General features: G+C 51.5%; 1 protein-coding gene across 4 annotated transcripts in view; it reads right to left on the reverse strand.

Annotated features, from left to right (window-relative positions):
• Positions 1-23,069, reverse strand: part of MSI2 (musashi RNA binding protein 2) — a 232,919-nt gene that overhangs the window by 205,215 nt on the left and 4,635 nt on the right. For all 4 annotated transcript variants that reach the window (XM_045164964.1, XM_045164963.1, XM_045164965.1 and 1 more), the window contains exon 5: positions 21,986-22,027. In XM_045164964.1, coding sequence (XP_045020899.1) covers positions 21,986-22,027 — 42 coding nt within the window. The remainder of the gene's footprint in view (positions 1-21,985; positions 22,028-23,069) is intronic.

The raw sequence follows: 23,069 nt of genomic DNA on the forward strand, positions 1-23,069 counted from the left end.
TTTCTCTGCCTTTTTTTCTTTCGTATCTAAATGCATGTTCACGAGCTCTCTAAGTGGCTGAAGGCTTGGCATCCATCTCAAACACATCTATAATGGATCAGAAGCCAAAATCTGTTTCTGATTATCACAGACAAATCAGGCCCCCTTCAAGCCAGGGGGTGGGGGCGGAGAGAAAAAGACAGGGGCTCCTGAAAGGGTCTCAGACACAAACTGACCTCTGGGCTTGGCCCACAGAGGAAGGCCTTCAGCCCCAGGACCTGACATTACTGACTGACCCCTCTGCTATAAACTTCCCAGCCACCCTCTCTGCAGTTTATGGGTGGGGACTCCACACCCAGCGCTTTCTAGAAACCCTGACAAGCCTGAAAGGGAAGGAGGGGAGAGGAGAGAGGCCCAGGAGCCCCGTCTCCCCACAAAAAGGCCGGCCCCCACATGGAGAACACAGCTGCGGGAAGATGAAAAACACTTTATTGTTTAAAGAGTAACAGAGGCTTGCTGGACATGGGCAATTTAAAATTAAATACGACTCCCGTCACAGCCGTTTGCAGTTAAAGGTGAGCACATTCTTTCAAAAGCAAAACCATTCCTGCCAGAAGGGCTTCCTTCCACGAGGGGACCCAGATGCCTCCTCAATTATTAAAGCTTTAATAGCTGGCCACCCAACCACCCTGGATGGCAAGCTTCTTCCACAACGTATTTTCTTTAAAAAAGTCCTGCCCTCCAGGTCCACCCGTAGAGCACAGAGTACATGCTTTAGAGAAGGTGAGCAGTCTTGAAGCCGAGGTGGGGGACTCAATGATAAAACCTCCAGAAGGATTCTCAGGGCGTATCTACCTGCTGTGACAGTGACACGTGTAAGACCGGCCAGAACATTCCCCAGCACAGCCCCTCCTACCCTCACACCCCGCGCCCGCAGAATGCACAGGGGCCAAGGGAGCAGGGGACCCCGAGACCCAGACACGGCCCCACAGGACGCCGCATCAGCCCTCACACGCCGGCCACACACACACACTCACACACACGGCCACACACTCATGCACACTCACGCACGCACACTCACATGGCCACACACGCACGCACTCATGCACACTCACACACACGGCCACACACACACGCACGCACACTCACACACACGGCCGCACACTCACACACACTCACACACACACGGCCACATACTCACACATACACACACACACGGCCACACACTCACACACGGCCACACACACACATGCACGCACACTCACGCACACACACTCACACACACACACACGGCCACACATTCATGCACTCACACACGCGCGCGCACACACACACAGCCGCACACACACACGGCCACACACTCACGCACGCACGCACACACACACACGGCCACACACTCACACTCACACACACACGGCCACACACACACACACACGGCCACACACTCACACACACGGCCACACACTCATGCACACTCACACGCACACGGCCACACACACACACACGCACGCACACTCACGGCCACACACTCACGCACGCACGCACACTCACACACACGGCCACACACGCACACTCACACACACAGCCACACACTCACACACACACACACACACACGGCCACACACGCACACTCACACACACGGCCACACACTCACACATGCACGCACACTCACACACATGGCCACATACACACACACACACACACACGGCCACACACTCACACATGCACGCACACTCACACACACATGGCCACACACGCACACTCACACACATGGCCACTCACACATACACACTCACACACTCACACACACAGCCACACACACACACGGCCACACACACATGCACGCACACACACACACACACACGGCCACATACTCACACATACACACACACACACGGCCACACACTCACACGGCCACACACTCACACACACATGCACACTCACGCATACACACACACGGCCCCCCCACACACACACACAGCCACACACGCACGCACACTCACGCACACGGCCACACACACACACGCACACACACGGCCACACACATGCACGCACACTCACACACATGGCCACATACACACACACACACACACACGGCCACACACACATGCACGCACACTCACACACACGGCCACACACACACACGGCCACACACACACGCACGCACACTCACACACGGCCCCACACACATGCGGCCACACACGACCACACACACGACCACACACGGCCACACACACATGGCCACACACACACATGGCCACACACTCACACACGGCCACACACACACACGGCCACACACTCACACATGGCCACACACAGCCACACATACACACACGGCCACACACACATGGCCACACACTCACGGCCACACACACATACACACATGGCCATACACTCACATATGGCCACACACACACATACACACACAGCCACACGCTCACACACACACAGCCACACACACATGGCCACATACACACACACAGCGCCACACACTCACACACACAGCCCCACACACATGTGGCCACACACGACCACACACACACACACACACACGGCCACACACACACGGCCCCACACACACACACATACGACCACACATACACACGGCCACATACACACAGCCACACACGGCCACACACACACATGGCCACACACACACACACACACATGGCCACACACTCACAGCCACACACACACACATGGCCCCACACACACACTCACACACTCACATGGCCACACACTCATACACACAAACACATGGCCACACACTCACACACGCGGCCACACACACAGACACACGGCCCCACACACTCTCACACATGCAGCCACACACGACCCCACACACACACGGCCACACACACACACGGCCACACACTCATACACACACACACACACGGCCACACACACACACACATGGCCACACTCACGCGGCCACACACACACTCACACACACGGCCACACACACACACGGCTACACATTCACACACACAGGCACTGCTTGAGACAGTCGATCGTGTCAGGGAGAGTCACACTGGAGGCCGGCTCTGATGTCAGGACAGGATTTACTCTGCAGCCTGGCCAGGGGTGGGGGGTGGGAGGCCTCAGGCCTCTGCCTTGTCTCCGTGCAGAACGGACCCCCCGCGGGCTGGCCCCTCGGAGAAGCAACAAGGCTTGCAAGGAGAAACTTCCAGAGCCCCCAGCCCCCACTATCTGGGGATCCTTGGGAAACACCAGGCTGGCCTGCAGCCTCTAGAAGCCCTTTGTCAGCGTTTCTGTCTAAGCGCTCCCTCTGACCACAGGACCAAGCTCACCAAGTCTGCAAGGAACCCCAGTGACCCCAAGCAAAGACATGACCCCCCCAAGGTCACCAAGCAAGGGACGCCAGCGCAGCCTGAAGCCGAGCCTGGAAGCCACGACTCCTCATCTCCCGGCTTTGCTCTCGGAGGAGACAGAGACAGATCAGTCAAAGCAGGGACAGACTGCAAACGCCGCGTCCCCACCGGCCACTTCCGCCTGGCTTCACGCAGCACCCGCGCTGAAAACGCATTTCAGGTTGCTTTACCTCCAGCAGGCTCCTCTGCCCTGTGCTGGGCGTCCTTTGTCTGCTCCTGGCCTGGTTCCTCCCCGAGGTGCCCCACGCGGTGGGCCTGTTGCTGGGCAGCTCTCCTGGCTGTCAGTCAACCTGCCTGCTTTACCCCTGAAGGTCCTTTTACACAAAAAGGCCTCACCAGGGCAGAACGGCCCACCTTTGATTTGCTCACTTCTCACATGGAAAGATGGCTCGGGGCGCGCATCTACACTCAGAAAAAGCCTGAAATGCAAGTCTGCGGGGAAACAAGGCTTTGGAAAGCGTTCTCGGGAAGGCACGATCCTAGCTTGGGTTCTGCTCGAAGGGAGAGCTAAATGGAAGAGGCTGGAGTAGAATCATCCCAGGAGAACCCAGCCAGGGAGAGAGTTCGCAGCGCCCGTGAGCCGCAAGGCACCCAGAGAAGGAACGCAGAGGTGAAGACAGAAGCAGCTCGCCTTAGGTCAGTCTCAGCCTCTGGAGCTGGGTTGGGAAGGATTATCATCTGCCCACCAGGCAAAGAGGGTGGAGAATGGGACAGTGGCTGGGATGCCAGTGCAGACAGCAGACCCTCTATTCCTCACACAGTTCCCACGACCTAAGATCCATGCTTCACGGGCAAGCGTGGCCCTCATCCCTCCAGGCTGAACAGGACAGGCACTCGCTGGACCACCAGGGAATGAGCTTCACCACCCACTCCCATGGGATGAGCACCCACAGACCTGCAAGCCCCCCGGAGCCCTCACACCCCTCCTGCCAAGCCCAGGTCTGGGGCACAGGACCCACAGCATCCTGCTCGACTCAGGCGGCCACACGTAGTGACAAGACCATGCAGGTTCCTCCCCACGGACCCCTGGCCTTCGCAGAACTCATCCAAGGGCCCCTGGACCACAGGGTGCGCTTTCCCCAACCCTCATCTGACCTGTCCACACCCAACCGAAAACTCAGTCACAGCTCCCTGTAGCCTAAAGCTATGGTCCCCAAAGAAGGATGGGGCGGGGAGGCATGGCAGGGTGGTGGAAAGAAGACCAGAACTTTTATTTGCATTTAGCTTTTTCTTCTCACCCTTTTTTATTTCTGTTTGTCTGTGCCTTGGGAGGCACACAGCAGTTTAGCACAGTAGTATACGCATGTCATTTATAAATAAGTAAGTAGACAAGCGCATCCTCAAAGTTTACTAATAGGGGTGCGTCACCAAGAGCAAGCAGGCTTCCAGACGGGAGGATAAACTCAACCCCTGAGCCAGGCTCACCTGTCCGGCCTGCGTCTCCCTCAGGCCCCAGCGCAGGCAATTACGGCGAGATGGGGCTACGGTCCATCCACTGGGACAAGTCACACTCGCGTCTCACCCCAACACTGCCCGCTCGCCCAGCTGCCAGTCACCATGCAGCTGTCTCCCGCTCCGCCTCTGGGAGCACAGCCCTACCACCATCCCTTCCGCAAGGCCCCTGGCCGCCCCGCCCCGCCCGGCGCCTGAGGCTCCCGCAAGCCGCTCTCCATGCGGAGCGCCACAGCATTATTTCCAAACTAGGAACTCATCATCTCCCATCCCTTCTCACACCCAACAGTGGATGCTTCGACTCTTCTAGGATAAGAGTAAACCTCAGCCCCGGAACCCACGGCCTGGCTCCTGGATCACCTCTCTCCCCTCACCTCCGCACTCCAGCACACGGGTGCACTCCTATCCTCCCGCCCATATTCCCTCATGTTCCCCTTCAAATTCAGCCTCCAAGTCCTTCTCCAGGAAGCCTTCCCCAAATCCTGACTCAGTCCCTGAAACTGTCTATGTGCTTTTAGCATTCATGATAATCGCTCTCCAACGAAGGATGCTCCCACGGGTTGTTCAATGGATAAGTCTCCTTCCAGATAGAAACGCAATGACTGGACCCCACTTCTGACCTTTGGCCATGCTCAGGGTCAGAGCTCCAGACCCCGCTGTGTGGTGAGCTAATCCATCTTTCACCACACCCTCCCCTGGACCCTACACTCCCACCCATAAGGAACAACCTGCCCCGCCCCCTAAAAGCTGAACTATCCAACTGCTCCCACAGTTTCCTCATCTTGGAGGACCTCTCCTCTCAAGACGCAGCTCACGAGTCCTCCTCCGAGAGGCGCGCCCTGCCCTCTCCTCCTCGGCATCCCTCCTGGGCACAGTACCGAAAAGCACAGCCACTGGCTTTACACCAGCACCTGCCTGTCCATACACCTGCCTCCCTCTAGCCTGGGGGCTTAGCAGGACCAGGGCCTAGTCGGAGTCTTCACAGGCCCCAAGAGACTTTCTTTGTCCAACACAAGGCCTGGTGAGCATGTGTTTGTCGCTCAGTTGTGTCTGACTCTTTGCAACCCCATGGCCTGTAGCGCACCAGGCTCCTCTGTCCATGGGATTCTCCAGGCAAGAACACTGGAGTGGGTAGCCATTTCCTCCTCCAGGGGATCTTCCCAACCCAGAGATCGAACCCAGGTCTGCTGCATTGCAGGCAGATTCTTTACCATCTGTGCCACCAAGGAAGCTCATTTTGCACAGATTCCCCTTTCTCCTTTCCTGCAAGATGCTTTCTGCTACAACTCCCTTTTTCCACCCTCCCTTCAAGGGAATAACACTAACAGTATAACAACACGTGCGCAGGCTTTTCCATCTCCAACACCGAATGAGAACTGCCCGTGAAAAGGAAGCGAGGCAGCAGTGGGTGGGAGCTGGCTGGTCGCACAACACTGGGTCCACAGCTCCTCAGGGCAGTGGCCACAGAGGGCTGGACCCACCACCACCTCAGACATTCCTCGGGCACACACCGGGCATGACAAACAGGCGCTGGTGCCCACTTAAAACCTCACCAAGAGGGGAGGACTGTGGGAGAGGAAGAAATCAAAAGAGACAGATCCTTTGTCTGCCCCACACACTTAAGAACATCCTGAAATTGCCAACGGCCTTTGATCAGGCCTGCCTCAGTCAAGCAAGGCCTCCAAATTTCAGAGAGTACCAGACAGGGGTTTCCAAAAACTACTAAGAGTCTCCACATCGCTTGGCACCTGGCCCTCCTCTTCTGCCCTCCCCCTCCCGCTGCAGCCAGGACGTCACACAGGGAGGCCACGGTCCCCACGCCCGTGGAGCTGTCTGGCACTGCAGGGACGCAGGTGGGCCCTCAACAGCCCCCTCCGGCCTGCAGGGCCCCCGGGGCAGCCAGGACCCACACCTGGGCCATGCTAGATCACTGCCAGGGCACGTCACCCTGAAGCTGCAGACCAGGATCTCAGGCAGGCCTCGCCTCCTTAACCCCAAATCTCCCTCCGTGGGAGCTCTGTCCAAAGCCGAGCGTCCATCTGCAGAGCGTGGGTGTCTCTTGCAGGTGAATGTCCTGGGCTCCTTTGGGCAGACCTCTGCAGACCCGACCACCTCCCTCCCGGCCAACCGCGCCCAGCTCTTCACAAACACTCGCACGCGATCCTAGCAACAACCCCAGAAGACAAACGCCAGTCTCACATCAGCCCACTTTACAGACGGGGAAATTGAGGGCTAGCCACATGAAGTGAGCTTCCCCAGGCCCCACAGCTAGGAAACTCCTAGGCCAGAAAGAAAACGGTGACGCTGCTCTCCTGCTAAGCCTGTTCTCTCAAACCCAAAGAACGCATCCCCCAGCCTTCCTCAGTCTACCAATGAGGAAACAGAGGCTCAGGGCTGCAAGACAACTGGCCCGAGGTCAAGTTCAGCTGAGAAGGAGAAGCCAAGCCTCTCCCGCTGAGCCTTCAGCAGCCCTTCCTCCCACTCCCAACACCACGGCGAAGAGAAAACCCACTCAAACTCGCAGGCCAAAGGAGAATGATCCCTGACGTGGTCCAACCCGAAGCATGCAGGCCGCGTGCTCCCTAGGGCTCCTGTCCCCTAACTGGAGCGTGCAGCCTGCTGGCTCCCTGTCCTTGTCCTTTCTGCCACCCGGCCCAGAAAGCCCAAGTCAGCACTGGTGAGGCCTGGAAGCGAAGACCTGGAGCCTCAGCACAAAATGAAGCGTGTGCTTGTGACCTGGCATGAACAGGTCACTTGCCTCAGAGAAATTCTAGCATCACCCAATTTGGAAACTCGGGAAATGAGTCATGCCTCTGTTAGGATGCCGGAGAAGTGCCCTTCCCTCACAGAGAAGGAAACTGAGGCAGAAAGCAGGGGCGGGTGACAGGCCAACGCAGGAGGGACTTCTGGACGCAGACACCCCACTGTGGTCCTGCTCCTCCCTGAAGATCCAGGAGAATCCAGTGCCACCCCTTCAGGGCACAGGCGCTCACCCCTTTCTCGCTGGCTCTGTCTTTATTCCCTTGGCTTTTAAACCCAGAAACTTCTACCAAAAGCAGGCACGTGCAAAACGGAGCCACGCCTGTCACGACGGGAAGCTCCCTCATCAAGCCACCGAGGTCTAGACCGGCTCCTAATTAATATTAACCCTCCAAATCAGAGTTATGCTCAGAAAACCTTGGATGAAGAGACACAGGGCGGGAGGGGAGTCTCCAATTTTCTTCTTACTTCATCTGGAAAATTAAGAGCACCGCTGATTTGAACAAGAAATCATCAAGGAAACCAATCACAACTCCACAAGGCCCGTAGCGTGATGGACTTGGATGTGTAACCTGCCACTCGCATGCCCTGAAATTAAAATGATTGTGGCAAGAATAGCAATGATGGCCTGGGTCTGTCTCTCCTCCTCCATCCTTAGCAGACACAAAAACCCCTAGAGGAGAGTCTGAAGGCGAGATCAGCCAAGAGATCGTCCTCAGAGGCCACAATAAAGCGGCAGAAACCCGGTCAAAGACTGCATACCCCGGTCCTTCCGGGTGCAGGCGTCCCCCGGGACCCTTTACCTGCAGGATAACCATGGGGGCAGCGAACGCAGAGCACCAAAGGGGGAGGGGTGTCTGGAGACCCTCCACTCCAAACCCAACATTTATTTGCTGTTTCTGCATTAATTACAATAAACTGCTTCATAGCCTAGTGATCACTTAATGGAGCAGCAAATATGGCTTTTTCCCTATAATTAGTCAATGTAATCTACGACGAGCTTGCCCCTCCGGGCCACCCCTTCCCATCCTCTGCACACTAACACTCACACACAGCCCGTGTCTCCCCGCCTCCACCATGATCCACTTAAGAGTCAGAATCTCACCCCCTGTCTCCGACAACACCCAGCCAGTTGACTCCACCCGACAGATACGAGGCTGAGGGGACAAATCTGGAAATGAGCAAAGAGATCAAGGTGGGCAAATGGTAGATGCCCTAAGATGCTGGGGGCTCCCGTGGCAGATGATCCAAAGGCAGGGACCCACCAGGCGACGGCTGGGAATGTGTCCTGGAGCTCTGCTTACAGATGCCCACTCACATGATGGGCTGCCTTCAGGACTCAGCTGGGAAAGGATCCGCCTGCAAGGTGGGAGACCTGGGTTCAATCCCTGGGTTGGGAAGATTCCCTGGAGAAGGGAAAGGCTGCCCACTCCAGTATTCTGGCCTGGAGAATTCCTTGGTCCACGGGCTCAGAAAGTGTCGGACATGACTGAGCAACTTTCCCATCACGTATACACATGACGGGACCCATGGGTTTATGGATCAAAACCTCTTACTCCGAGTCCTCAGGTAAAAGGCTCTGTGAGAAGGTAACACCACCCCGATACTAATGTTTTCCCCCGCTCTCAACCGTCCTTGGTCACAGTTGGGAGCCTGTCTTTCCCTGAAGTTATTCCTTCCTTCTAAACATTCCCCAAACCTCTTCAACCATTCAGCCAGTGAGTCCAGGGACCACTGGAGGTCAAAGGAACAAGCCTGCCTTGAAACGCTTGCTGACACCATCTAAGGTTCCTGACAAAATAAAAGCACCGCCTTACTCTTGAAAACTCGGGTAGATTAAGGATACCAACATCCCCCTCTTACGATTCTCTCTACTTAGCACTGATAAGCAGCTGACTTCAGGTGTTTTCATCTCCAGCAAGAGCAGAAAACTTTGCATCTTTCTCAGTTTCATGATACAAAATAAAATTTTAAAAAACTCCCTGGTCACGGGGTTGGGGGTGGGGGGTGGCGTCTAGGGGAGGAATTAATATGTTCTAAGTGTCAACCGTCCACCAGCTGCCTTATCTACAGCGCCTCACGTCTCATTTCGGACCCACAACTCTATCACCCAGTTTTTTAGATAAAGAACTGAAGCTCAGAAAAGCACAGACGCCTTCCTAAGGTCACAGAGTTAGTGGCAGCGAGATTCCAACCAGATCCTTGTGGGCCCAAAAGCTGTGCCCCATTGAGGCACATGCCTCGTGGACTGTAGTGTCCACACCTGTCCGCATCCAAAGGACAGCAATTCCACTCAAGTCACATATATTCATAGGCAAACATAATGCACTTGTGTGTGTGTGTGTACACACATGCTCTTTCGCAGTTCTCAAGTATCATGTTTCAACATAATAGTAAAGAGGAAGACTGCTGCCCTTAAAACAACTCTCCAACTACCAAGGCAATCACTTTGCCAAGCCTGCCATACAGGACATCACCCTTCCTGACAACACAGTAACTCGCACATCAACGTGCTGCGTGCCAGGCACCATGCTGAGCACTTCACATTTCAGCTCCTGTAATCCTCCCAACAATCCCATGAAGGCAACACTACCTCCACCTTACAGATGACAAAGCTAAGGCACAGAACATTTAGATGAACTTGCTCAAGGTCACATAGCTGGTAAACGGCAGAACAAGGACTCAGAGTCAGCCTAGTCCCGGGGCCCAGGCCCGGAGACGCTAGGCCACCCCGCCTCTGTAGGAAGGAGCAGGAAGAGCAGTCAGTGAGTCGGTGCAGGAGCGGAGGGGTGGGGTCGCCCTACATTTGGAGCTTTCTTCCCCGTCCTTTCAGCCCCAAACCTGAAATGACCCCAACTCATCCCCAAGCTGGTCTCATGATTGCTCTAACTCAAATAATTGTTCTATTCAAGCTCTCCCATCAGCATCTGAGACAAGAGCCTCAAGGGCCTCAGGGGCTGGTCTCTAGGTGGCTTTTAAAGCCCTTGCACAGGGGGACACAGGTGAGGGTGCTAGAGTTCAAACTCACAAAGCACTTCTGGACCCTTGGGGGCTTTGTCTGAAAAAGGGTCACTTTCCACAAACACAATCAGCCCTGCTCCTGGGCTGCCCAGGGGGGCTGATCATCCTCACTCCATCATCTCTCCACAGCTTGGGGACGAGCTCAGGTGACCGTTTCCACAGTTCCTTCGGCTTAACCCATGGGGTTGTGCTGAAGAGGGGCCGCTTAGAGAGCTAGCGCTGTGAATGCGCAGGCTCTGAGCAAACAGGACGATGTGGCGATAAAGGCAATCACAACATGCTAACGTGGCAGCGAGCCAAATGCGAGCTGCCCAGGCAGGACTCTGCTCAAAAGAACTTTAATTGAATTCTTTCAGCAAGTGCAGCAGGAAAATTCATAATGAGGGCCCCCCTCCCCACTATGTCAGTCAGGTTGTGTGGATCCAGTGAAAAATCATTTCTAACAAGGATATGGGACGTGTACGGACCTTAACCTGAACATCGTGTACTGCGGGGAAAAACAATGATCAAATCCCTGGATTTTTATTTTCAAAGCGATTTAAGTAAGGCATTCTGCCATAATCAGCTTTACTACCCCTATTAGCACAGGAAAACAAGTTCTGAACCTGGCTCCCTAGTGAAAAACGCAAAATTTGTATAATTAAAATTATACTTGTGAAATTCAAACACACTTTAATTTCCTAAGGGCCCCCTAATCAAGTCAGAAGTTCTTACTAAAACCAATTATCTGCTTTGAAAACAGACGAGGAAACAGATACACGTAGCAGTCTTGTGCAGATTCACAGAGCAATCTTTTCCTAGGTTCAAACATCCTTATTTGTTCCATTTCCCACAGATGAGAGACAATGACCCTACTCGTTGGCTTTTATTCAGTGCTACGTGTGTAACTTTAAACATTTTTGTTGGCCTTTAGCTATAAAAATGACATATGTAAGAAATATTCCAGAGGAAACTGAGTTGAAAGTGATGGGGGAAAAAAAAAAAAACAGGCATGCACCAATAAATACACACTGCATTTCCACCTACCCAACCCACTCTAGGTCCTAGGTATTTTTTCCCCTAAGATCTCACACCAGATTTTCAAACACTTGCCCATTAGTCTCTAGAAGGCTCACGCCAACACCGGGATGAGGCATGAGACAGATTCCGGCCTCACTTCTGGAAGTGTCTGACAGCAGAACCAGGTGTGTCCTCCCCAGGTCCCATCCAGTAAGACGGCAAAACCCAGGTTCCTCACATCCTCACCAGGTAATCTGCCTGAAATGTTGCGGCTTCTTCTGAGTAACTGGAAATTCTTACACAAGAGCAGCATGGAAATACGGAACACTCTCCAAGGCACTAAAATATTTAAGAAGCAGTTGTTGCAATGTTCCATTTATACCATCAATATGAAATGTTATCAGTCTAGGGCTTTAAAAATAAAAAAGCCATTCGCCAACAGGCCTTCTCCTTCCCCCACTGCCTGGAATTCATCTGAGAGATGAGAATATTGACTTTTCACACTCCTGGACCCAGCACTCCAACAGTGTGCACCTCTGGGATGTGGCCTCACCCGTCACTCACCCGGGCCCCAGCAGATACTCAGAAAGTAAAATAAAATGCCTCCCGGTTGAAAACTTTACTTTTCAGTCGATGGGAATACAGTGCTCGCTACACATGGCCTCTCAGGAGTGGAGAATCCTGCAGCCAAGTGAGCAGGATTTGGTGTTAAAACTTTCATTGGAAGACAGGGAGCTCGAGGGGGTACACTCCACACACCGGCACCCACGCACATGTGCCCAAGGAGACACATTCTGCTATGAACAAGTCCTGGGAACAGCTCTGCCTTGCTGGACCCTTGCCTCCCTCCCACCGGAGCGGTCACCTCATTAATGTCACTCAGCATCACAGTTTGCTACACTAGGTCTTTCTGCACTCTCTTCCCGCAGGCAGCCCAAAGCCGGCTGCCATTGTAAACTTCTGTTCCTTGGGAAACTATCAAAAGCTTGGATTGGAAAAAAACGAAAAAAAATCTCATAGGGCCTCTCTGCTCACACTTTTCCCTCCTCCATTTTCTTCTCTTTGGTGCTTTATTCAAAATCATTACACACACAAACCATACTCTGAAAGTCATTTACAACAGGCTGGCTTAAAAAAAAAAAAAAAAAAAGCTAGTGATTGGAGGGGCCCATCTCTTTGCAATTGCCCAAAGAGAATAATTCATTTTGGTGGAGGATATGGATGAAGCCCTGAATACATTCCAACATCATTTTCTGCCCTTCAAAACAATAAAAATGTAAAAACCCCAACGAAAGAAGGCCCAGGGTGGCAGGAAAGAGACTCTCTTGATCGCCACCCCCCGCCAAGGAATTTATTCTCCTAGATCTTCTAAAGCACTCTGTCCCCAGAATGCATCATCAAGACCATTTTATTAGATTTTTCTAAACCCTTGAAATTGTCACATAATTGAAACAGAAACAGCAATTTAGAGTTCTGAATGGATTTCTTAAAAAGAAGACTCCATGCTGGCTCACATCCCCTCCTTGGCTGCTCCAGTCCCTAACCTAAATTTAGGGCCCTTTCGTACAAAACTCTATTTATCTTTTAATTCCTCCCCTGCCATAAAAGTTACACGGTCCCCTAATGCCTTAGATTCAGGACATTTGGGAGAAACTCATCCCAGACAACAGGCTAAAAAAAGAATCCATTAGCATTAACTTGCCCGTCACAGCCAGTGACAAATAAATGAACGTGATGCTTTCAGATCAGTCATTGGTGGAACTGCCCCGAGGCAGATGAAGACCAGGCCCGGGAGACAGAAGGCTCACGGGGAGACCTCTCACACAGCGGTGTCTCAGCTGTGCCCTGGCTGCTCCCCAGGACTCCACTCTCAGGAGCAGCAAAAACAGGCATCAGATGCAGAAAAGGAAACGCACTCCCAGTGCCCACCGAGCATCGCCAGGATAAAGTGTGCTCCCTTCGAAAGCCAGTGACACGGAAGTTCCCACATCTCAACAGGCTGTTCTATCTGCTGCCCCTAGAAAGGGCCAACAGTACCCATCAACCCGTGAGCTTCCAGGGAAGAGCCTCTGACAATGCAGGCAGCGCCATCTCTCGCGGACAGTAACAGATAACAAGTGACCACCCGGGACCCTCTACGTGCAGGTACCACCCCAGGCCCTTCATCTGTATTCACTCGTACGAGTTCTAGAATGTAGGCAATATTAAAATCCCCATTTTACAGATGAAGAAATGGAGGCACAAAAACATTAAGTGACTTGTCCAAAACTCCATAGCGAGTTAAGTGGCACTTCACTGTACTAAACAGGTTCTTAAAACACAGGCAACAGAAACCAACCTGAAGCTTCCTGACCAGCGTAGAACAATGCTACTCCTTGGCCTGAGCATTGAATAGTGTCAGGCAAAGTGCAGGAACCTAAGATCTATTTACTTGTGATGGATGGAGTAAAGCGGAGTAGTTAAAGGGAGCAAGGAGTTGGGATTCAGACAGACCAAAGGCCAACCCTGACCCTTACTGGTTCTGTGATCCTCGGAAAGTTCCTTATCCGCCTCAGCCTCAGTTTCCCCGTTTGTCAAATGGAGAGAATACCAACTCTTGCAAAGGACTATTGCAAGGATTAAACTAAAAATTAAGTAGCCAGAGGCTTAGTATGCTTCCTCAAACATACTGACACCCAATATGACAGTCATTATTCTAAATTAAGACTTTTCTTCTTGATTATTCAAGGTCTCAAAATAAAATAAGGAAGTATAGTAAGCTAAGTACACACCCTGAGAATTAACTTTCCAGAGAGCTAGGAGAGGGTGACAAAGGACACCCTTTTGTACGTGGGGCCCAAATCCCTGTCCCAGGTGGACCAACCACCCTCGGCTGCTGTGAACACGTGCCACGGGGTGCTTGGCCCACAACCACACTTGCTCACAACTCTCACACCACAGAGAAGGCAGAGGTCGTGATTCCCCGTGATCCTGCATCCTTCCCACCAGGGAGCCACTCACCCGAAGGTGACCCCCAGCAGACATCACCTATGCAATCACAGGTCAGGACGCTCTGAGCCATGGGGCACAGGCATCGGTGTTCCACAGCCTGTGATTTTCAAACCAAGAAAAGACACGTCAACGTCTATACACGGTAAGGTCAAGATCCCAAGCTGGAGAAGGACAAAACACAGAACTCTGGAATTCTGTCTGTATTGTGGCCTACTGTTAAAAGAGACAAAAAGGAGGGGAGGGCGAGAAGGCGGAAACTAGAGAACGACAGAGCTCTTGGTAGCTGCCACACCCCCCGAATATCAGGGAGGGTATCAGCCCAGAGCATCACTCCTGGAGAAGGGCCAGCAGCCAGAGAGAACGCAGTCGGAGTCACAGGGAGCACACAAGCCTGGGATGGGGACCTTCTCCCTAGAATGGCACAGCCTCAGTCCCCACGGGCATCCCAGCTCCCAAGCGCTGAAACCTGTACGGAGAGCCCCACAATCCTGCACACGCACAGCAGGGCCCCAGCACGCGACATGCACCCACGCGACAAGTGTGGGCGTGGGTGCTTGGCCTGGCCTCCGATGCCTTCCACGAGCTGGCCCCAGCCCACAGTCCGGGCCCCCTTCCAAGAGCCAAGTGGCACACACGCCCGCCTCCAGCTGCGTGTCCTGATCCCCCGGCCCCTGGTGGGAAGAACTGCATTCCTGCCAGTCTTCCTGCCTACCTGTCCTTCAGAACCTAGGGCAAAACCCACCTCCTCTGAGGGGCTGTCCTCTCCCCTCCTTCCCCTCACTGCTGTCCCTCTCTTGCGTGCTTACTGCATCCTCCCAACATGGGCAGCACCCCCTCCTCCCAACCCAGAGCTAAGACCCCTGAAGACGAGCACAGCGTCTGTTCTACCATCCTGCTTTCCTTCTATCCAAACGGAGGTCAGGGTGTACAAAAGACTATGGCTAGAAGCTAAGCACTTTTTTAATTAGTAAAATCTGCCTGTGCCTTTATCGTTCTGTAGAAGCGATAAGGCATGAACCTAACCAACCATAAAACCCAGAACAAAGCACCTAACACAGTCCCGGGTGCTGGGCAGAGACCTGGTAAATAATTACTGAACACCGAGCGGGGCATCTGAACGCACGAAAGCCGTGGCCGGCGCCCAGCCCCCATCACCCTCGCCCTGCTAAGGGTTTCACACCGGCTGGTGCAGTGTACACTTGGCTCGCGGCTTCCCTGCCCCGCCACCGGGAAGGCCGTATGAGGGCAGGGCCTCCGCCTCACCCTCCGCACCACTCCCCTGAGCCACATACAGCGTCTGGCCCACGGCAGGTGCGCAAGAACACTCGGTGAATAAATGAATGAATGAGTGTGTGCCTGGCACAATGCCTCATATTTTTTTGCTAATTTATTATTGTTGGAAGGCCCATCTCAAAGAACAGGTAAAGTGCTGTGGAAATGCAGAAAATGAGGGCGAAGGGACAGCATCTTGGAAGATGTAACAACTAAGCTGGGCTTTGAGAGAGGGTTCTATCTGGGACTTCCCTGGTGGCCCCGTGGCTAAGACTTCTGGCTTCCAATGCAGGGGGCCTGGGTTTGATTCCCTGGTCAGGGGACTAGATCCCACGTGCTGCAACCAGGAGTTCACATGCCACGCTGAAAGATTCCTCATGCTCCAGCAAAGACCCAGTGCAGCCAATAAATAAAATAAATACTGAAAAAATAAAGTGTCAGAATGGCTTCAGTTCAGTTCAGTGCTCAGTCATGTCCAACTCTTTGCAACTCCATGAACCACAGCACGCCAGGCCTCCCTGTCCTTAGAAACTGTGAGGTTTCTAAAAGTTGTCCAGACCCTTGAGAGATATCCAGAGCTTAATCCCATGTCTCTTTTTAAAAAAGAAAGAAAGGGGGTTCTGTCTTGTACAATAGAGGGAAGGAAGGGTGGTGCAGACAGGGGCCCACAAAAGGGCAGTTCTTCGGGAAAGCAGAAGGAACACTCCGGGTGTCAGCTGCAAAAGCATAAGCCAGGAGCAGATTCCTGGACAGACCCTGAAGGACCAAACCTACCAGGCTGAGTTCAGACTTTGCTCAGTGGGCATCAGGAAGCCAACGAGGCTTTCCTACAGCACCCCAAAAGTGGACTCAGCAAGCAGAAACAATGAGAGGAGCTCTGAATAAACCAACAAACCAGATCAAACAAGAGGAAGACACGAACAGCCCCATCTCCCTTCCGTGTTCTTGGGCTCCTGGCTGGAGAACGTTTAGATTTAAAAATACAAAACAGGAGGCCCCCAAAGACTGGCAGCTGGCTCCTCAGGCAGAGCTTTCCTCCTCCTCTCATCCCCGAGGGGCACAGGGGTCTCACCCGTCTGCCAGAAACATCTGACATAGAAAACCGCCCCCCGGCCTCCGGGTGGACTGACCTTAGCATTGAAATGCAAGCACGTGAGGAAAGACAAAAATCCAGGGAAAGGACATTTGTAGGACGAGGTGCCCCTCCCTTCCGAGCTGACACCTGCTGCTGCCGGGAAGGCAGGAAAGAGCAGGAAGGAGCCGCGCACCCCGACAAGAAGGAAGCTCAGCCACTAATCCCCCGAGGCCCTCGCTGCAGGAGAAGAGGCTGCTGACACCCCGCCACAGCCTGGCTAGGGCCAGCAGCCCACCGGCAGTCGGTTAACTGCGGCGCCCCAGTTGACAGCTGCAGATCACCCAGGATGGCAAGACGCTGGGAGGACCGACCCGCAGCAGCAGGGGAGGCCAGATGTCGAAAACTCACCCCTCGCCCTTGAGAAGCTGCCAAGAAACCGCTCCCCCGGAACAGGAGGTGGGTGGATGAAACGCTCGGGCTGCCCTGCACCCATCTGGAGAGCCTTCCAGGGGACAAGAAAACCTGGCTTCAGGCTTAACCTTGCCACAACTTAGCTACGTGGCCTGGAGCCACTGACGTTAACTCCCTAAGTGTCAGCTGCCTCCCCTATGAAAAGAGCAGGCTGGATTCCACTCATTCACAGAACAGTTACTGAATGCCAGCTATCAGCAGCCCTCTGCCATCAGGGGGCTTACATTCCAAGGAAGAATTTTCTTAAATCATCTGCACCATCATAATTTTTTTTTTTCCTACAAAAATAATTCTATGATGACAATACCAGCAGATATTCTCTGGGTGCTACTTAAACAGTTCCACGTGGGGCAATCCATGATTCCCAGGTTTAAAGCAGAAGAAACTGAGGCCTCCAGGGCCAGGGTCACCCAGCTGTGACTGAAGGTAACTAAAGAGGCTGAACAAATGAGATTTCCCTTAATAAACAGATAAGGTTCTGGCCTCAGAAACTGAAGGAGGAAACTGGCCATCAGGGGGGTGGTGGTTTAGTCGCCAAGTCATGTCCAACTCTTAGGACCCTGTGGCCTGTAGCCCACCAGGCTCCTCTGTCCATGGGATTTCCCAGGCAAGAACATTGGAGTGGGCTGCCATTTCCTTCTCCAGGGGAATCTTCCCAACTCAGGAATCAAACCTTTGCAAATGGATTCTTTACCACTGAGCCACCAAGGAACTGGGGGATGCCTTATTATACATGAGGATAAGTAGGGCAGATGGTAAATTATGCCCAGACTCACTCTTGCCCCAAGATGCTGGGCAGTCTCCTGGTTTCTCCACACAAGGAAAAGAAACCACAAGCTCGAGCAAAACTCTTCCAGGGACCCTACACTTCACCCAAAGAGACCAACAAAAGGGTATGATGACATGATTGATCCCAATCATTCCCGTTTCTCCAACGGCTTCAAATTAAGTCATCTTTTTAGAGGAGTATGACCACTTTATTCTTTAAAGACAGAGGGGGAAACTCTTACATGTTTTACCAAATTAAATAATCATCCAGAGAAACAGAAAGACACAGAACAGACCTATCTTCTTCTGATCAAAATGCACTTCACTAATTAATGGATACTGGTCTCCAGAGAGTTTGCCCTCGACTAGTTAATAATGCCCATTATACTTCACTTGAGATGTGAACATTCATATCGCAAAGGGGGAGAGATGAATTGCAGAATTCAAAACCCTTCCTCGGGTCGCTCATTAAAATTCTGGTCAAAACAGATTTTTATTTATATGATACATTAAAGAATATTATGACAGTCCTAATATGAAATCTGTTCTTCACTGCTACGAATTTTCTTTCGTATTCAGTTACAGTTTCTTTCCAGCAGTCTTGTTTTAACACCTCCATGGAATATTTCTCCGGTGAGTGTTAGCAAGGAGGGACAGCCAGAGAGCAGAGAAATGAATTTTAACTGAAAGACACGCTGACGCATCATTTAAAAGTGCACCACCCAGTCCCCGAGGGGGGGCACAGCTCACCTTGCCACTGGGACCCTCACACACACACACACACACACGCACACACACACACCAATTTTGCAGGAGGTAAAAAATAAATAAGGCTTGAGTTAACATTCTACTCTCCTGTCGGCCAGGTTTTGGCCTCCAACACCACCTTCAGTCTGAAATTCCCCTGATTGGACTCAAGTTCTGTCGGAAAACAACCGTTGACAAGGAAGGCGCTCTCTGCCCACCCTGCCCCAGTGGCCAACCAGCACAACGCACCCCCAACTCCAGAACCCCTGAAAGATGCCAAGGGCTCAGACGGAGGGCCCAGTGGGCAGAGTCCACAATGGGTGACGTCCCGGGGCCAGGGAGTCACCCGCCGGGGAAGTGCCAGGGCCTGGGGTGCTGGCTGCCGTCCTACCCCCACAGCCCGGGGACCACTCAGAGCCACCCCCTCTCCACATCCCTCAACACCCCCGAGGACAGACGCTGAGAGAAGGCACAGTTCTGGGCCGGGTTACACCACTGCGCAACCCAACAATGGTTTCCAGAAAAAGGAAATCCTAGCACCCAGCTCCCAGGGCAGAGGTGAAGACTGAGGGAGTCAATACACATCACGTCCCTTCCACAGCGCCTGGCACAGACACTCAGTTACCGCCGCCATCATTACTGACCTCTCACAGGATTAGCGTCACAAAAATAGCGTGAAAAACACACGAGGTAACCAAGCCATAATGGAAAAGAATCTGAAAAAGGATGCATATACACACATGTGTACACACACACACACGTAAATGAATCATTGCTGTACACCAGAAACTAATACAACGTTGAAAATCAACCACACTTCAAAGAAATTAAAAAAACAAAAACAGCAGGGACCAGGTACGGCACGACCAGACCCTAGGTCTTTTTTCAGGCACTTTACCTTTCTTAATTTATTTCTCACCAAAGCTCAGTGAGATGGAGAAACTGAGGTTCAAGGACGTTAAAGGATTTGCCCAAATGTATACAGTTAACAAGTAGTCCGGCCGGGATCCAAACACGGGCTGTTGAACTCGAAAACAGCAGTGGTAATTAACCCAACAACGATGAGGCTGGCAATGATGAAAATGATGAGTCGCAACGCCCTCACCCTGTGCAGGCTCTTTTATTCTTCACAACCCCCTTCTGAGGGAGTCACTCTCATCAGCCCCACTTTACAGACGAGCAACCTGAGAAGAGGTGATTTCTCAGTGTTGCAGGACCTGGGATTCAGATGGAGATAACAGATAGAAAAATCGTTTGTGAAGAATGTGTATCATCAAAAGTAAGGTATTATTATGAAATCCCTAGAATTCCATAGCAAGATGTCTTCGCCAACTGGTTTAATGTTAGCTCACATCCCAAAGTCTGATAATTCACCAAAACCATCCCAGACTCTGGGGAGGGCAGGGGACACTTTGACAAGCTTGAGAAATATTCTGTCTTGTTTTTAAGTTGAAAGCATCACTGAAATACTCACCAGAATATATTAAAATAAAATATTGTCCTCCTGGTTTAACAAAAAAAAATGAGAGAGTTGAGGAGGAGCTGCAAAGGACAGGAGAAACCTACGGTTTGACCAAGTCAGGGATTTTTCCAGTTTCCTGCTAGAGTAACCTGATCCAAGTTCTGGGTGATCAAATGACTAACCTGGAAATTTGAAGATTCACATTTATGGAAGAAACAGCAATTCTTCCAAATCAGGAAACCCTGCTAATCCTGGAAGCCTTCTGAAACATCAAGCCTTCTGAAACACACAGTTTGGAAAGCAATAAACACTGAAGATAGTCCCAAAAGTTTGTGCTCAGTGTAGAAATAACCTAACTCCTTTGATACATTAACTTCTATTATTTGCTTAAGCATTAGGGGAAAAAAATGCCTTAAGAAAATATTTCACTATTTTTGTTTAGAGATTTATGTTTCCTTCTAAAGAGAGAAAGGAAGGGAAGAAAAAGAATCACATGGAAGAAAGAGAGGGAGAGGAGAGAAGGAAGGAAGGAATCGCATGGCAGGCTCCAACCTGAAATTCTCAAAATACCATCCCCAAGAGCCAACTGTTTCTTCATTAATGTGCAAAACCATTCCTCCCCTTGCACAACTCAAAGGTCCCACTTCTGGGAGACCATGCTTAAAGAAACAAACTGAACTGGCTAAAACCACAGTATTATCCCTTTTATGACCTACACAGACACTTCACCTTTTCCCCTTCCCCTTAAAAAAGTGCCAAGGCCACAAGAAGTGGAAAAAGTATTTCTTCCGGGATTACTCAGGGAGGAGAAAAGTATAATTTAAAAAGTGCAAATTTAGCGTGGAAGCCGTAAGCCCTTTAAATCTCACCTTGGGCTTTATGCAGCTGTGTTCTCATGACCACACCTGGCAAGCTCAGTGAAAATTATGTTAACTACACGCTTGGGAAACGGTGAAGGCCTATCTCAAGCCGTTCAGCAAGCCTTGCAGTACCACTCCTGCCAGGGGACGACGTTTCCAGCTCTTCTCCGCCCGGGCACCAGCCCTTGCACAAAACAGGAGCACACCACTGGCTTCAAGTGTGCCCAGACGGACCCCGCCTACCCGAAACCAACACATCCACCGCTTCCTCGGTCAGACTGAGGGCCTCTGGGGTCTACAGAGTTGTTTTTCCAAGACAGGACAAGCTGTTCACTTAAATTCTCCTCTCCTTAAACTCCAAGTTGTTAGACCTCAAAAGAGTACCCTCCAAAAGAATCACAAGGAAATGGCCAACTTTTCCTGATGGGATCTCAGCAATGCTTACAAAATAAATAAAATGCTTGCACAAATATTGCAAATGTCCTCCCACGAAAGCACAGGCTGGTCCCTGCCCCCAGATGGATGCTCAGACCCACCTGGGAATGGCTGACTAGCAGACGCACGGTTATCTCCCACAGCGCCTGGCCTGGCCCCCCTCACTGCCACACGCTCATACCCTGAAGAAACGGGGTGCACCAGGCTTCAAAACATCACTGCCAGTGCTCTGCTTGAAATCTGAAATCCTTGGCAACCACCTCTAAGTGCTAAAATCCTATTACTGCTTCTCCTACTTACCTTGGGTTGTGCTCGACGAGGAAATGCAACTTTGGGGTCAATCTGGGGGAAAAAAATGGAAAAGTAGGAGTCAGCTGCAGGACTTTGAGGGGAGAAAAACAATTACGATTAATCGCCTAAGTATTCATCACTCATTTCTCAGGCTTTGAACCCAGCTTTCAGTAACTTCTCAAAGAACTCCAAACTTTCCTTAAAGTTTGATGTAAACTTTAGCAGTCCCTCCCAAAATGTAGCAAACACAGCAAGCCTTTCTGAAATGCCCCATTGTGTATTTCAATGTGCAATGCTTTAACAAGCCAGACAGAGTGTGTTCTTATTTAGGCAAGGACAATGAACATTAAATGATACCTGCATCTAATTTGTGATGCACGGCTGGGAGAAAAGATGGGAAAATTGAGAAAAATCAAAACATGAAAATTACACGGAAGGACCTTTCAGCAGTAAGGAACTGGATGGCCGTTCTTCTCCTCAGTGATAACTAAACAACACAGGTGGAGAAGAAGATTCCAAACATTTTTTTAATTAACAACATCCAAAAAGCCCCCCATCGACATCCAGCAGGATGCTCTGCTTGAACTAGTTCACTCATCTTTTGCAAAGTAAAATTACCTACGATGAATCAGAAGGACAGTTCATTCTATAGTTACATCTCAAAAGAAGTGAAGTCGCTCAGTCGCGTCCGACTCTGCGACCCCACAGACTGTAGCCTACCAGGCTCCTCCGTCCATGGGATTTTCCAGGCAAGAATACTGGAGTGGGTTGCCATTTCCTCCTCCAGGAGCTCTTCCCAAACCAGGGACTGAACCCAGGTCTCCTGCATTGTAGCAGACACTTTACCGTCTGAACCACCAGGGAAGTCTCAAAAGAAAGCAGATGTCCAAAAACTATGGAGCCTGAGCTGATTCTTAAAATAATAATAAAAAGTTAAAATAAAAGGAAACGTAGGAGCTAAATGCACCTGGATTTTAAAAATCACAGGGGTAAAGATCTATCAGCAACCTAAACCCATATTACAAAAGTAAGGCCATTATAGGGAGAAAGTAAAAGAAAAAAAAATTACTGAAAAAAAGCAGTCAGAATCTAG

Source organism: Bubalus bubalis, chromosome 3, assembly GCF_019923935.1.
Source record: "Bubalus bubalis isolate 160015118507 breed Murrah chromosome 3, NDDB_SH_1, whole genome shotgun sequence".
In the NCBI taxonomy this organism is placed as follows: Eukaryota; Metazoa; Chordata; class Mammalia; order Artiodactyla; family Bovidae; genus Bubalus; species Bubalus bubalis.